Source organism: Crocuta crocuta, unplaced genomic scaffold, assembly GCF_008692635.1.
Source record: "Crocuta crocuta isolate KB4526 unplaced genomic scaffold, BGI_CrCroc_1.0 scaffold219, whole genome shotgun sequence".
Taxonomy (NCBI): domain Eukaryota; kingdom Metazoa; phylum Chordata; class Mammalia; order Carnivora; family Hyaenidae; genus Crocuta; species Crocuta crocuta.
The window spans coordinates 9,826,064-9,844,138 of record NW_027551572.1 but is presented as its reverse complement, the minus strand read 5'-3'; the positions used below and the strand labels follow the sequence as shown (position 1 = coordinate 9,844,138).

General features: G+C 33.4%; 1 protein-coding gene across 2 annotated transcripts in view; it reads right to left on the bottom strand.

Moving 5' to 3' along the window:
* Positions 1 to 221: 221 nt before the first annotated feature.
* The window catches only part of MTX2 (metaxin 2), a 65,087-nt gene continuing 47,233 nt past the window's right edge, over positions 222 to 18,075 (bottom strand). The window contains exons 5-11 of one of the 2 annotated variants that reach the window (XM_077751117.1): positions 14,416 to 14,492; positions 13,028 to 13,120; positions 12,484 to 12,522; positions 11,975 to 12,100; positions 10,792 to 10,868; positions 802 to 841; positions 618 to 676 (exon numbers count right to left, since the gene is read on the bottom strand). In XM_077751117.1, coding sequence (XP_077607243.1) covers positions 829 to 841; positions 10,792 to 10,868; positions 11,975 to 12,100; positions 12,484 to 12,522; positions 13,028 to 13,120; positions 14,416 to 14,492 — 425 coding nt within the window. In that variant the 3' untranslated portion in view covers positions 618 to 676; positions 802 to 828. Of the gene's footprint in view, positions 677 to 801; positions 842 to 10,791; positions 10,869 to 11,974; positions 12,101 to 12,483; positions 12,523 to 13,027; positions 13,121 to 14,415; positions 14,493 to 18,075 lie in introns of both variants that reach the window. The other variant, XM_077751115.1, reaches the window with a different exon arrangement.

Below are 18,075 nucleotides of genomic sequence, written 5' to 3'. Positions count from 1 at the left end.
TAATCTGTTCCAGGATTTAAGTACCTTGCAATTATTTACATTTTCTGAGTACATACTTTTGAAGAACATTTTTCCCATGCTTAGGTTCACCATGTACCTATTAAAGTAATCTTAAAAGTATGGAACACAAATTACTTGCCTTAGAAAAGACAGTTTATTCCATGTATAAAAAGCTCAGAGTGGCTCTCAGAAAGATCGGAAAGAAATAAATACACCAGCCATCCAGTTCTTTGAGCTTTATTTTTATATGCATACATGTTTGAAGAAAAAAAAAATTTCAAGATATAGAGAGTACAACATAGCAAGTGAAACCATTCAGAATTACTTTAATTAACAGTATAAAGTACGTGTATAGGATACATTATATAATTTATTCTGAGGTTTCAGAAAACAGTGTTTTTGGTTTTAAAATTCTGATACCATCATTTATCAGGTCTTTCACATAACATATTTCAAGTTAATTTTTTTAAATGACTAAATTAAGACGTGTCTCTAAGATGATCTGATAGATGAGCTGGCTTTACCACGATCTTCAAAATAGTGCTGTTCAATTCTTCTACAGAAAGCAAGGAGGTTGCTATAGTTTTTCACCTTCTCAGAAAGTTCATCATTGGTCAACTGTGTGGTAAGAATGGTATACAAATGGCCAAATACCAGTGCATCTAGTTCAGTAGGCCTAAAACACAAATAGAAATGAGAGTAACATGAACAGCATTTAACCTGTATGGTAGAATATACACTACTTTTTAAAACATTTTATTCATCCATTCAAAAGAAAGTCACATAAGAAATAAATCCTACCTCAACTTGATAGACTTTATTTTGTTTTTACTTGGAGTTTCTGTTGTAAGATAGGGAAAAAAAAAACCTTTTATGTTATGATTTGCTAGCTGTGTGACTTGCTTTTTAAAGTAGTAATACATTAAAACAATTTTGGTGTCATTGATTATATTCATTTTACTCATTAGTTTATCTGCTGAACAGTTCTCCAGTGTGCCAGGAAGTGTGTGCTAGGTGCTAGAGATACGAGAACCCCAAAGGTTCTAAGACATGAACACAAAACATAAATTACCACAGCACAATTTAGTAAGTGCTTTAATAGATGCATAAACAAAATGGTATCAAAGCACAGAGGATTTCACTGTGAGGCAGGGACAAATGACACCTGAATACCCAATCATATATTAACAACAGGATTTAATTTTATTTTTACCACTTTTTAAGTAATTTAGCTTTCTGAAAGAGAAATAAACATAGCTTCAACATATATTTTCTAGGGCTTTTTCCCTTTAATTATATATTAGTAACAAAAAAACAGAAATTCATCTACCTCACTACTAATGGTCTATAAATGAGGCATCGCCAAACTACATTATATTAAAATAATTGCCAGCACAATCTTACTAAAAAGAAAATATCATCATAATTAGGAGCTAATTATTGCTGTCAGTCCCACAGTGACAAAAAGTTTTTGAGAAAATATGTGTTAGCCTACCTAAATGTCAAAGCATGTTACAATAATCTAGTTTAGAAGAACAGATTTTGCGGTCCATCATATCTAAGTTTGAATACTATTTCTGCCACTTACTTACTAGCTATGTGGCCTTGATCACTAATGATCAAAGACCTCATGCTGCTGCATGGCTTTAAATACCTCTTTATGCCACTAATTCCCCACGATTTGCCTCCAATCCCAGCCCCTCTTCTAAACTCCAGAATCATACATACACACATACTCCATAACACCTCCACCTGAATGATGAATAAGCATCTCAAACATGCTCACCCCATTTCCTAAACTAAAAGGCACCACTACCCTCTCAGCTATCTGTGCCAAAAATCTCAGGGTTACTATTGAGTCCTCTCTTTCTCTTGCCCTCATATCTATTAGCAAGTGTTGTGATACACAACCACCAAACGATGTCCTGGCTACTACTAATTCTCTCTCTCCATTATCGTCTACTCTGAGCCACCATCTTCTCTCCCCTAGACCACTGCAATAGTCTCCTAACGCCGGTTCTCTTCATTGTCCAGAGTAGCCAGAGTGATTTTTTTTAAGTCATCACACATACCACTCCAAGCATAAAATATTCCCATGAATATCTATTCCACTTACAGTAATATGCCAAACTCATTACATGAAGCATACAACGTCCAGATGACCTGGCCACTGCTTATCTCTTCAGCCTCATCTTCTACCACTGTCAACACACAGCCAATAATGGCCTTGCTTCTTCCATTCGAACATAACAAACTCAAGCCAATCTTACAGCCTTGACGCAATTATTCCTGCTGCCTAGAACACCCTTCCCTTGACTTCACATTGCCGGCTCCTTATTTTTCAGAGTAAGGTTTAAATGTCACATCTTAAAGCCTCCCCTGAACACCCAAACTAAGTGGACATGCAGTCACTTACTACCATGTGATCCACTTTAATTCTCCATGCAGCACTTAATACTATCTAACATTTGTTGTTAGGTGTCTGTCTCCCTCTACCAGGGAGATCTCCACTTGTTTCCTGCTGTGTCCCTAATAATTAGAACAATGCCTGCTATAAAGTAGGTTCTTAGAAATATGTTTTGAATGATTAAAAGGGTGATGCATTTCTATCACCACACTAAAACTGTGTCCACTTGTTTCCCCTCATTATGTTTTTTTTAATGTTTTTTTTAAAATTATTACTTATTTTTGAGAGAGAGAGAAAGAGACAGAGTAGAAACAGGGAAAGGGCAGAGAGAAGAGGGAGACACAGAATCCCAAGCCGGCTTCCAGGCTCTGAGCTGTTAGCACAGAGCCTGGTGCAGGGCTTGAACTTGTGAACCACAAGATCATGACTGAGCCGAAGTCAGAGGCTTAACTGACTGGCCACCCATGTGCCCCTTCTCCAAGCTCTTTAAAGGTAACACTGTATGTATCTTTTATATCCCCAGTTCTTAGAAAAGGATCTAAGGAACTGAATCTGTATTTGCCGGATGCAAATAGAGAGAGATGCATCCTGCCTAAGGTATGGAGGATATTTAGTTTTTCAATAGTAGTTATTCACATTCTTTCAAAGCCTTCCCTTTTTTGACACACTCATGAAGAATTACTATTCAGACTGAGGGTAGCCAACAGGATAGTTTAAAAAGATCACAAGTGTCCTTGGACTTAATAGCACCATGATCCTATCATACAAATGAAGATTCAATAACAAATGGATGCCTGAAAAGAACCAGGGATGTAGAAGGTGGATAAATGTAGAGCTGAGGCACTTTGTGAGAATTAATATAAACATTAACTATTCCATATCCCTAAACATATTTCTTAAAAGATATATCTTATCTCACCAATTTTTCCTAATCCTTGTTTAGGATTAACTACTCTTTGCTTCCTGAATTAGATCATGAAAAAAGGTGAATTTATTTCCTGATGTAACTTCCAGTAGTCTATGTAGGTGGGCATCTTTTATCAATAAATGAAAGCTCTGAAGGAGTTCAAATATAAGTATATTTTCAAACTAGTGTGGTCCAGAAGTACCTCTGAAGTGGTCAAAATATTATTTACTGCAAATATACCTCCACATAACTTCAAAAGTTGCTGAATTATAAGGGTAATAGGCATACAGAAATTGATCTTATGTTATATAAAGATAGCAACTTTGTGGCAAGTTACTTTAGAATATCTAACAGGCAGTAGAATACAATATACTGTATCAAATGAAACATACATAACTTCTAATGCATATTTTTTGTAATCTTTACAAATTTCAGCGATTACTTATATTAATTATATATATATGACATATATAAATTACTAATNACCTAAAAGTCAGAGCTATAAACATAAAACTGTCAATTTTACTATATATAAATACCGTAACAAACCTAATTTTTTAAAACAAATTTTAATGTTTATTTTTGAGAAAGAAAGAGCGTGCGAGCATGTGCGTGCAGGGGAGGGCGGGGTGGAGGGGGGTAGACAGAAGATCTGAGGCAGGTTCTGTGATGACAGCAGAGAGCCCAATGAGGGGCTTGAACTCACAAACCATGAGATGGTGACCTGAGCCGGTCAGATACTTAACCAACTGAGCCACCCAGGTGCTCCCAAATTTAATATTAATTTTTTTTAAGTTTATTTATGTTGAAGAGAGAGAGAGAGAGAGAGAGAAATAGTACATGTGCGTGCACAACAGGGGAGGGGCAGAGAGAGGGGGAGTGACAGAATCCTAAGAAGGCTCTGCACTCTCAGAGGGAGCCCCACACGGAGCTCGATCCCACAAACCAAGAGATCATGTATGAGCTGAGACAAAATCAAGAGTCAGAGGCTTTACCAACTGAGCCACCCAGGTGCCCCTAGACTTTATCAAAAAAGGGGGGGGGGGGGCAATAAACTCAGAAAATATTTGCAATTCATATGCAAGAAAAAAAAAACACTTTGCCCAATATTTCTACTGAATTGTTCAAGAGCCAAGATCCTGATGAACATCCAGTTTTAATACCTTTTCCTATACCATATTAAAAAAAAAACCAACATTCCTACCCTTCTGCTAAGTAGTGGATTATAATTTGAATACTGACAGCAATTCTCCTAAGATTTTTAACATCTTTTATATATATTATTACAACTAGCTTTATAGACTTTTTATTAGAAAAATATTCAAGGGTCATAAATATATTTTTAAGTTCCTTATTTGCATTATCATTCTCCCCACATTTCTGTTATTCTTTTTTTTTCCCCTATTTTTATTGAGAAATAATTGACACACATCACTGTATAAGTTTAAGATGTAAAGCATGACGGTTTGATTTACATATACTATGAAATGATTATCCCAGCAGGTTCTGCTAACATCCATCAGTTATCTACTCTTCTTTCATTTGAATATCAAAATAAAAATACTGTAAAATGTGAATGTTTTCTTCATCTTTCCCATTTAAAATTTTTCTGCACTCAACTTTTTTGCTTTATTATGATTGCATATTTCTTTCTGATGCCTTTTATAGTCAGTCTAAACACATTAATTTTGTCTCAGTGTTCAAGTAGTTTTTCTCTCCCTTATATTACTAACTTGCCATGTCTTCATACTCTAGCAATAATCTACGTATTCTTTCTTTATATACGAATCACGGATCTTTAGGATTGTCGTTCAAGTTTGTAAATCAAGTCCCTTGCCAACCTTTTTTATATATAATCTTTGAAATTTTGTCCTTAATGTTCTTGGGTGGTGACTTTTAAACTTATTATTATTAAAGTATAATAGACACACAATGTTAGATTAGCTTCAGATGTACAACATACTGATTCAACAATTCTATGCAGTACTCAATACTCACAATTACTAGTCACCATACAACATTATTACAATATTATTGACTATATTCCCTATGCTATACTTTTCATCTCCATGACTTATCTGTCCTATACCTAGAAGTTTGTACCTCTTAATTCCCTTATCTATTTTGCTTATCTTTCCCATCCACTTCCCTTCTAGTAACTGCCAGTTTGTTTTCTGTGTTTAAGAGTCTGTTTTTTTGTTTATATATTCTGTTTTGGGTTTTTTTAGATTCCAAATATAAGTAAAATCATATGGTATTTGTCTTTCTTTGACTTAGTATAATACCCTCTAAGTCCATCCATTTTGCTGCAAATGGCAAGACTCATTCCATATGATTAATACTCCATGTTATATGCATATATATCATATATAGTGTATTTTATTACATATTACGTATATACACCTACATATATCCATTCACCTATTGACAGATACTTGGGTTGCTTCCATAATTTGGCTTTGGTAAATAATGCTGCAATCAACAATATTAAATATGTACTGTTTCTCACAGTGGCTGCACCAATTTACATTTTTATCAACCATACACAAGGCTTCCCTTTTCTCCATCCTCACCAACACTTTATTTCTTGTCTTTTTGATAACAGCCATTCTGACTGGTGAGGTGATATCTCACTGTGGTTTGGATTTGCATTTCCCTTATGATTAGTAATGTTAAGCATCTTTTCATGGGTCTGTTGGCCATCTGTATGTCTTCTTTGGAAAAATATCTATTCATGTTTTCTGCCCATTTTTTAATCACATTGGTTTTTTGATGTTGAGCTGTAGACGTTCTTTATATATTTTTTATATAAACCCCTTATCAAATACATCACTTGCAAATATCTTCTCCCATTCAGTAAGTTGCCTTTTTGTTTTGTTGGTGGTTTTACTGTGCAAAAACTTTTTATTTCGGGGTAGTACCAAGTTTATTCTTGCTTTTGTTTCCCTTGCCTGAGGAAACATACCCGTAAATATGTTGCTAAGGGTGATGTCTAAAGGATTACTGCCTGTTTTTCTTTTAGTTTTATGGTTTCAGGTCTCACATTTAGGTCTTTAATCCTTTTTGAGTTTATTTTTGTGTCTGGTGTGAGAAAGTGGCCCAGTTTCACTCTTTTGCATGTGGCTGTCCAGTTTGCACGCCATTTATTAAAAACACTATCTCTTCCCCATTGTATATTTTTTGTCTCCTTTGTCACAGATTAATTCATCATATATGTGTGGGTTTATTTCTGGGCTCTCTATCCTGCTCCATTGATCTATGTGTCTGACTTGGTACCAGTACCATACTGTTTTGGTTACTACAGCTTAGTAATATATCTTGAAATCTGGGATTATGACACCTCCAGCTTTGTTCTTCTTTCTCAAGATTGCTTTGGATATTTGAGGTTTTCTGTGGTTCCATACATATTTTAGGATTATCTGTTCTAGTTCTATGAAAAGTGTTATTTGTGTTTTGGTAGGGATTGCATTCAATCTGTAGATTGCTTTGGGTAATATGGACATTTTAACAATATTAATTCTTAAAATCCATGAGTAGACTACATCTTTCCATTTGTTTATGTTCATGTTAAATTCCTTTCATCATGTCTTATAGTTTTCAGGGTATAGGTCTTCTGCCTCCCTGGTTAAATTTATCCCTAGGTATTTTTATTCTTTTTGGTGCAACTGTAAATGATATTATTTTCTTAGTTTCTCTGTTACTTTGTAATTAGTGCATAGAAACACAATAGATTTCTATAGATTAATTTTGTATCCTGCAACTTTACTGAATTCATTTGTCAGTTCTCATAGCTTTTTGATAGAGTCTTTAGCATTTCCTATATATATTATCATGTGATCTGCAAATAGTGACAGTTTTACTTCTTCCTTAACATCTTCTGGATGTCTTTTATTTCTTTTTTTATCTGATTGCTGTGGCTAGGATTTCCAGCACTATATTGAATAAAAGTGGTGAGAATGGATATCCATGTCTTGTTTCTGATCTTAAAGGAAAAGCTTTTAGTTTTTCACAATTGAATTTTATCTGGGTTTTAATATATGGCCTTTATTATGTTGAGGTATGTTTCCTGTATTTCCACTTTGTTGACAGTTTTTATCATGAAGAGATGTCATATTCTGTCAAATGCTTTTTGTGGTTCAACTGAGATGATGACCATATGGTTTTTATCCTTTCTCTTATTAATGTGATATAGCACACTGATTGATTTGAGAATGCTGAATCACCCCTGCATCCATGGAATAAGTCCCATTTAATCTTGGTGAATGATCCTTTTAATGTACTATTTCATTCAGTTTGCTAAGATTTTGTTGAGGATTTTTACATCTATACTCATCAGAGATATTATCCTGGTTTTGGTATCAGAGTAACGCTGGCCTTATAGAATGAATTTGTACGTTTTCCTTTCTCTTCTATTTTTTTGAATAGCTTGAGAAAAATAGGTATTAACTCCTCTTTAAATGTCTGGTGGAATTCACCTGTGAAACCATCTAGTCCTGGACTTCATTTGTTGGGAGTTCTTTCATTACTGATTAAATTTCTCAATTGGTAATTTCTTTATTGAATAAACCTCAATAAAACCCAATTCCTCTCTGAAATCTTTCATCCTAAGATTGCCACATGTAATTTTCCTCTCTGAAATCTTTCATCCTAAGATTGCCACATGTAATTTTTTTTTTTTGCCACATGTAATTTTTGCAGCATTTCTTCAATATCCTTTCCCATCGGTATATGAAGGTTTACTTTCACCTTTTACCATTTAATAGTTAATAACAATACTCTTCCTTTTTCAAATATAACTCTTCCAATTTCTCAATTTAAGCTAGTTTTGAAAAACATTTACTGAGCCCCTGCTACCAAATAGGTTTTGTTTAGAATACACAGACGTGCAGGGAGCTCATAAATGCTTTACAACAGTGTAATTCACTCAGTAATAGAAATATTATTAAAAATATATATGTAGATAATATAAAAATAACACTTTAAGAAAAGTTTTACTTTTTTATTCCAAGTCCATGCTCACAACATGAAAAAGAACAAATGACCTAGCAGTCTTTCAGTAAGTGTCNAGTGTTTTTCACTCAGTAATATAAATATTATTAAAAATATATATGTAGATAATATAAAAATAACACTTTAAGAAAAGTTTTACTTTTTTATTCCAAGTCCATGCTCACAACATGAAAAAGAACAAATGACCTAGCAGTCTTTCAGTAAGTGTCTTAAAAGATATCACATCAGCAAGATAGCTTTATATAACAAGGAATACAGATTTTGCTTAACAGCATTTCAGAAATATGACTTACAGATTTAAAAGCTACCAACACTATATACTATTAAGAATAAAGAGACCACCCAATGTTAATAATTGTCTTGCATTATTTCTAATTTCTTTCAATTTCACTCTACTTTTTTCTTTCCACCATTTATTTTCTTTGTCCTCTTTTCCCAATTCCTATTCTTGCTGCAGGATCTCCCTCAACTACCCATTCCCCTTCTCTCATCAAGTACAAATACTGAGTTTCTTTCATGAGTTCTCTCAACATCCCCAGAAGGTAAGCTAGGAGAAAAACTTATTCTAGTTTTAGAGGGTAAGGGGAGGGCACACAGGGAAGTAAAGTAACTTGCCGAAGTCTGATATACATTAGAGCCAGGAAGAGAATTCAGGGCCACTGACATGGAATCCAATACTACCTGATCTCGTAATATCTTAAGTATCCTAAGCTAGTGTTCTATTCACTAAGGTATAGTATCTCACAAAGTAATGACTCCTGACAGATAAAAGGATGAGAAAAATTCTGTCATATCAAAGTGAAAATACAAGTTACTTTTTCCTAATTCCAGTTTAGTATTATTAGACAATGGGGTAAAACTAAAGTTAAAAATAAAATCTATTCATTTTTCAATCGTTAGGGGAAAATGTTTATTAAGTCTCATACAAGATAAAATTATTTCAGAAATCTACATCTTAATATTAAACAGTTCCTCCATAGCAAACTTTTGCCTGTTCTAAAGTTTGAATTTTTCATTACAAGCTTAAATATAACTGTATCCTTAAAAGAAAAAACATTTTTTTATATTTCCACTAAATTACATGGTAAATGATAGCTGGTTATGAAGTCCCTGATACTGAGTTAACGGAGAAAAATAAGTGAGATATATTCTCCTGGCCTCTCATGAAGATCGCATGTGTAACAAAATTAACTCCGAACACATAACAATGCACTTCAAAAATAAAACACACCTCTTCTGGGTTTTCCAACCTCTAAGAATTCCTTATCAGCAAGACAAGGAACTACTTGATACTAACATGTGGATACATTTCTTTTGTGTTAGACACACAGAGATCTGTTGATCTCTGAAGCACAAATAGATTCTATATTGCAAACATTACTAACACAAGCTGTAAACATAAAATTGATAATTTTACTACATATAAATACCATAACAAACCTAATTAAAACAAAAAATTTTTTTAATGTTTATTTTTGAAAGGGAGAGAGAGTATGTGCGCATGTGCAAGCAGGGGAAGTGGACAGAGGATGTAAAGCAGGTTCTGTGCTGATAAGAGAGAGCCCAATGTGGGGCTTGAGCCGAAGTCAGACACTTAACCATCTGAGCCACCCAGGAGCCCCTAAACCTAATTATTAATTTTTTTTAAGTTTATTTATTGAGACTGTACGTGTGAATGCACAAGCGAGGAAGGGCAGAGAGGGAGACACAGAATCCCAAGCAGGCTCCGTGCTCTCAGCCTGGAGCCCAACACAGGGCTCGATCCCACAAACCAAGAGATCATGCACAACCTGAGACAAAATCAAGAGTCAGAGGCTTTACCAATTGAGCATACAGGCAGAGAGAGGGGGAAAGGGGATCTGAAATGGGCTCTGTGCTGACAGCAGAGAGCCTGATGTGGGGCTTGAACCCACAAACTGCAAGATCATCATCTGAGCCGAAGTCAGACACTTAACCAACTGAGCCACCCAGGCACCCCTATTTTCATTAACTTTTAAAAGATAAGTTCATAACAGTGCTTGTCCATCCAACAATATTTTATTTTTATTCACTTTTCTAATCCCCAGGGTATGACCCTATATAAAAAAGTATAGTTACTCTTCATGTTTTAACAGTACTTTGCAAATGTAGAATTTTATTAAGATTATGTAGTTCCATACACAGCATCTGGAACTACCCCTAGTAGCACCTCTATCATATCAGAAAATAATAACTGGTTTACATGTGTGCCCTTAAGACAAATTTTTAATGGCAAGAACTACATTTTAGAAATTTTAGTCTCCCAGAGCCTAGAGCTATGTCTGATACCCAAGAAGTGCTAAGTAAATGTCAAATGAGGGCAAAAATGAATTTAAATAGAACAAGATCTTTTCACAAATATTTCTTGATAAAACAATTCCTCTATGATAAAATAAATTTGTAACCTAACAATATAGAAAAGAAACTAAAAAGAGATAAAATTTCTTACTGCTTATTGAAGAAATATGGTTGTGTTCCCAGTCTTTGAGAAAGTGCTTGACAGCACTGGTCTACATCTTCTAAGACCTAACAAAGGCAACAGACCACAAAGAAAGTATTTAAATTAGCAAAACAATAAAATGTGTCTAATACGTAATTTGCATCACAGTTTATAACAAAAATACAAATTTAGGTAACCTTTTATAATATATTTAAATGAGACCACAGAACACACAGAGAATAAAAGCGGTATTTTTTTCATAAGCAAAACTTTCTGTGTAACGAATAGGAAGACAATATAAGAACAGATGTCCTTTAAACACAAGTACACTTAAGTTACTTATAAGGATTACTATCAAGAAAGTTTTTATCTCAAAACTCTACACCCTACAAAAATGTTTTCCTGAATCCATAAATTCAAATGACTGTATGTATATTAAAAAAACTTGCTTCATAAAGATGACACTGCTGACCCACCATGAGTAAAAGCATTTGAGTTGTTTTCTTGCTAGTGGAGATGGATTTCATTTACTCAATCCCTATTCATTTGCCCAATCCCCCTTGTGGCCAGTGGCACACATCGGTAAACTGGCTGCTAGGACTATGAGAACCTTGGAAAAGAGACATTATTAGTTTAATCACTGAATTAGTTCAATCTCATGACCTTGACAAGATACATATTTTTTAAATTTTGCTACTTCAATAATTTAAGATTTAAAAAAAGATATATTAACCACTGTATTTAACAAGGTTTTGTTGTGTTTTTTTTAAGCCCTGATGTTACAGATCTATATTTATTGACATAAAAGATGCCCACAATGTATTGGTGAATAGGAAAAAAAAAAAATCAGAATGTAGAGTGACAGGTATAATATGATCCCATTTAAGGAAAATGTTATTAAGAGATATCCAGAAGAATGTTCTCCAAATAGTTAGCAGTGGTAATTTCTAGGTGGTAGGATTTCAAGCAATTTCTATTTCCTTTTTGAAGTTTTCTGTGTTATGTAATATGTTTTACAATAAGCATATATGATTTTTATAAAACAAATGAAAACCACTTCAAGTCAGGAAAAAGGGCAAATTTTTTCTTAATTTTTTTATTATGCTGGGATTTTTTTTAAAAAATTAATACAAAAAATAAATTTCTTAATGCATTAAAGTCAACGCTTTTGTCAACTTTAACCTGAACTCACCTGGTCCAGAGTCTTGTTGCCCCATCCAATAGCTTTCATCTTACGTTTAACTTCCCACTGTTTCTGATAGGCCAAAATATGATTCAAGGGCCAAGGGTAAGGAGATCCATATCTAGCATGAGTGATCTAGAGCAAAAAGATTTGTTATAAACATGACTCTTTCTAAAAACAAAGCCTGTTTTTACAAATAGAATTCTTAGGAAAACATATTTTCAGAACACAACACAGCAATTTGAAAAAAATACATCGCTTGCAATCTAAAAAATTAAAATTTTAAGCCATTCCCTTTAAAAATATATAAACTTTTATGTACTTTGCAACCAGTTATATCAAACAATGACACACAGCTTCCCTAAAATGTATGTGCAAGCAAAATTAAAGTAAGTGAAAAACTATATCACTAATGGTATAAACCACAATGTTTCATTTATGAGCAGGGACTTAAGATTCTGAGCAAAAGTGTTTTCTCATTAAATTTTAATTAAGATAAATGCTGCAGAACCACTCACCTCCCCTACTGTAGCTTCATCACACCACTGAAGATACAACTAGGAACAAAAGAACAGTCACTAAAACTTTAGAACACCAAAGAGAAAATGGATAAAGAAAATTATTTCTTGCCATGGTGATTTTTTATAAGCCAACTTTATAAATGTCCCATATAAGAGAGTTTTCCTTCTTTGGCTAATGTTGCTATACAGAATTATTAAATTTAATTAATGGTACTACTTAATAAAAGTATTTCTTACTCATATAGTATATCTCTAAATACCATCGAAGATTTTACATATATTAATTAAGAAAACCTCCCAAGACCAAAGTCAGATAATGAATGGGCAAGAATCACTCCTTTTTACAAATAGAAAAACTAGATCTGAAAATGTCAGGCAACTTGTTCAAACATAATAACCAAATAATGCCAGGAACCATCCTAGTCCTAGAACTGACTGACTATATTCCTATTTTGCAATAATTTTTAAATAACCCATGAGGAAAGATTATCTTTTATAAGAGGAAAAGCTTATTTTCAAGGCCTATTATCTTCTATTGTACCTCTGCAGTCAACAGCATATTGTTGACTAATTCCATGTAGGCTTTCATTTCTGCTTTTTGGACTTCATCCAGCCCATCACTAAGAGAATGGCCCTAAAGGGAATTTAAAAAAATTTAAAAGAGCATCATATTAAATAGACAAAAACTTTCAGTTATCTTACTACCAAATAATATAAATGTTTTTACATCAATGTTTTTACAACAAATGTCCAGTAAACTTCTAAAATATCTCCTAAAATAAAATTTTATAACAAAAATGGTTAAATATCTGCTACCATGACAAAATAATACGTACTGTTTATATGCTATCATAAAAGTGTATCTTTCAATGGACAAAATTACATTTTTAGTTATTTCACAAAAGAAGAAAACAAGAATGGTCAGTAAACCTTGTTTTTCTAAGAGACTAATCTTATTAGTAATAAAATAAATGCCAAAAGATTGACATGTGCTGCTTATAAAGTGTTCAAAGGTGAAAAAAATGTTAGTAAATATATAGGGAAATAGACATTAATTTTTAAATTCTAATATACTATAATAATGAGAAAAATGCATAAAATGGTATACCCTTTAGTTCAATCCAGCCATCTGTGGTGAGATTTTAAAAATGCACACCCCCTTCAACATCACAGTATTACTCTTAGGAATTTATCCTAAGGAGATAATCTGACAAGTTTACAAAGGTGTCTGCAGAAGAATATTTACCTGAATACTCGGTAAGAGCCAAAAACTGACTACAACTTAAGTATCCATCAATAAAGACTTAAATAAATAAATTATAATACATCCATATAAAAGAATGTATAATACTATACAACAATTTAAAAGGACGATGTATTTCTGTCATCATTAACATGAAAGAATTTCCAAACGTATTGACGATTTTAAAAGGCAGGTTGCAAAATAGCACATAATAGTAAGATCTATATTTTTCTTTATATGCAAAGAAAAAAGTCTGGAAAGATGTTCCCCAAAATGTTAATGGGGGTCGTCCTTTATAACTATTTTTTTTGCTTTATAACTATTAAACCTAAACTGAATAATTCAAATGTATATATTAATATTCAATTTCCAAATATATCCTATATTTCCTTCTCAAAGGTTAACCTGACATTTTATAACAACCTAAGTTTTCATTTATGACCAAAATTCTCATAAGTGTAAGTCAGAAAATTATCTACCATTTTGTAAAGATCAAATTACATCTTTTGCCATTGATTTACATTATGGAGAAATAAAACTTACACTTTAGAAATATTTCTCCACTAGTTTATATTGGCATTTTATGAAACTAGGTTAAAATCAATGTAAATGTTTAGACATGCTAAAGAATGATGAATGACTTAAGAGTAACTGTGATCAAATATATTTAATATCTTTTTTATTACCTTTGCTTTAACGAATTGTACTATTGGACCAAGTTCTGATACTACTTGATTTCCTACATGAATAAAAGGTACTTTACCTGTTGGGGAAAAAGAAATGCATGAAAACACTTTCAGTAAATTAACATAAAAATGTAATATGTTTTATTAAAATACTGACCTTGTAACCCTATAACTTTTGAAAACTATAGTTAAATGTGTACCTTAAATTTTATGAACTTTTTTTAAGTTTATTTACTTTGAGAGAGAGAGAGAGAAAGAGAGAGTATGAGAAGGTGAGGGTCAGAAAGAGAGGGAGAAGATCCAACACAGGCCCTGAGTTATCAGCATGAAGCCCAATGTGGGACTTGAACTCTCCAACCCTGAGATCATAACCTGAGCCAAAATGAAGAGCCAGACGCTTAAATGACTGAGCCACGCAGGCACTCCAAATTCTATAAACCATTACTAATTTTAAAAGAAAAAAAGGAGATTCATTTCTAGAATTCTCACTTGTATATAATAACTGACCACAATAATATTCCCTTTTCAGAACTAACACTAACAATATATAGCAATATATATATTTAATATATATAATATATATAGCACTATACATATATATACTATATAATATATATAACACTAACAATATATAGCAGTAAATGCTAATTATTCAACTTACATGAACAGGCAGGACATTGGTTCACAACCACTGACAGGTTTGTAAGAAATGTAGTGGGTCTTTTTCTTCAGAGTACAATGAATCAATCTATTTTTAAACTACTTTTAAGAAAAGACCTTTTTACATCTACTTTTAAACCTCGGACACCCATTAAGTTCAATATATTAAGCACATGATGGTACATTAATAAATGTCTTTGACTCAAAAAAAATTGTAATTAAGAGAATTAACAATCTTTGAAGGTATGCTAGTTTATGAATTCTAATACAAAGTATGCTCCCAGATACATTTGGGGGGAAAAAATAAAAGCAGGCTTATAAAAACTGGTTTCTCTATATAAACGTCATATTAAAAAAGTAATATTTCATTTTTATGAAAACTAATAGTTGATGAAATTATCAGAGATGATAACAGTCTCCAAATAGCAATGAAGTTCACCCCAAAAACTAGAGGATGAAACCTGCTGTCAGAGCTAGTTCAAATAGAGTTCACACTAAGAGCAGGCTTCTCCACAGTCCTCTTCAACAGCTGGACTCCCTAGGCCTCATGCAGCCCTAAAGTAATGGATGAGGTGCACAGCACCAACAGAAGCTTCACCTACATTCATGAGATAACATTCATTACATGGGAAAGGCAGGTCTTCAGGGAAACAACTCAACAGATGTATTTCAAAGACATTTCCATGTTACCAATATAAAAACACTGCATTCCACATCCCTTTCTTCTAATCTCGCAAAGGAGAAAAGAATTTATCTGGGTAAGTATTAGGTCATAGTGTTTTTTAACTTGAGATAAAATCTTTGTAAGTACTGTAATGCTAGAAATAGTGCAGGTCCTCTGAGATAAAATGATCTAAGAATGAAAACTATGTGTGGATAAATGCCTAGACTAAGGCTATTTTTAGGGCATAGCATTTTGAAAGCGAAGTGTATTTCTCATTTTGAATAACCAGTTAGGCATTTTTAGATGGAGTTTGTATTTTATTTCTTTTCTTAAAAATACTTTCAGTATTAGGCACCTGGGTAGCTCAGTTAAGTTTTCTGACTTCGGCTCAGGGCATGATCTCCGTTTCGCAGGGTCAAGCCCCATATTGGGCTCTCTGCTCTAAGCACAGAGCCCACTTCAGATCCTCTGTACCCCTCTCTCTGCCCCTCTCCTGCTCATGCTCTCTCTCTCGCTCTCTCAAAAATAAATTTTAAAAAATATGTTTTCAGTACTGTAGATTATGAAGCAGGAAATCAGTGAGGGTGGTTAACTGAATACTCCTATATCTCTAAATATAAAGAAATATATAAAAATCAAGGCAACAAATTAGAAGTAAATAATGTTTTTTGTCACTAGCCTGACTTAGAGCGGAGCCAATGTTGGGGTGCCTGGGTGGCTCAGACAGTTAAGCATCTGACTCTTAATTTCAGGTCGGGTCATGATCTCAAGGTTCTTGAGTTTGAGCCCTGCCTTGGGATCCCTGCTTAGGATTCTCCCCAAACCCTCCCACCCCCAACTCTCGCACACTCACATGCTTGCTCTCTCTCTCAAAATAAATAAACCTTAAAAAAATGGAGCCAGTGTTACATCCTTATTATTTCAGGTATCAAGCAAAAGCACAGTGAGACATTTATCCTCTGGCACCAAAGACCATTTAAAAAAATGAGGGCCCTATTTCTTATTTTAGGCAAAATAATCATTTTTACAACTTTTGTTTTTAGGGGCTCCTGGCTGGCTCAGTCGATAAAGCATGTGACTCTTGATCTCAGGGTCATGAGTTCAAGTCCCGCATTGGGCATGGAGCCTACTTAAAACAAAGATTTTTTAAAAAGTGCTTTTAAAAAAGAACCTTCATTTTTAAAGGAAGCAAGGAGAAAGCAAGGAAGTTTGCAGGTTCAGAAAACATTAGAAACAAAAAGAACCCCAGAGACCATCTAATGCAATCACCACATATTACAGATGAAGTCAGTGAAGCTCAAAAAAGAGAAGTGAAATTTCCCAAAGAAACTGTTAATAAGTGACAAGGTCACAGAAGGATTAGAGTAAAAATTTTCCTAGCTCTTAGCCAAGCAGTCTTCTGACCACTCCATGATGCTCTCTGCTTTAAAAATCTACAAGATCACGAAAACCAATAAAACTACCCCTGATCATGCCAAATCATATGATTGAAGAGAATAATACTAGTCATAAGATGAAATTTAAATAAATGCCTTAAGAGAAAGTGCCATTTTCATCTACTTACAGGAGACTCCTCCCTATGAATGTATATAAACACACATATACATACGTGTGTGTATGTGTGTGTATATACATAGATAGACAGACAGACAGACAGATAGATAGATATGTAGCCTCTATAGTATTTATTTATCTTTCATAGAGTCTATAAAAAGTCAGATATCTACCTAGGTGATACTCAGTACAGTCATTTTAGGAAAAGAATGAATTATATGGCTTTACCTCATCTGCCAAAGATAGTAATGTTAGTACTATTAGAATGTTAGCTTTTTTATATGAATAGCTATACTCTTTATATGACTATATAAAGGAAAAAGATAGAACTCAATATAATTCATTTCACCAGAATTTAGAAAGTTTATAAAATCTCTACACAAAATTAACAGAAAATGAGTCAATGAATGGTCTTCAAGAATCTAAAATATGTCTATGCTTACAAATCTAGAAATTCTTTTGTGGAGATGTTTTAAAATGTATATTCATAAATCTATAAATGCAGATGTATTAATGTAGAATTTTCAGTGTATATGGAGGCTTTCTTCACAGCTTTTAATAATTATTACTACCTTTAACAATCTAAGATGCAAAGAAAAAAATGCTTTATACAAGTCATTTCTTTTTTTTTTGTTTTTTTTTTTAATATTTTTATTTATTTCTAGGAGAGAGAGAGAGAGAGAGAGACAGACAGACAGACAGACAGCATGAGCAGGGGAGGGTCAGAGAGAGAGGGAGATACAGACTCTGAAATAGGCTCCAGGCTCCGAGCTGGCAGTCAG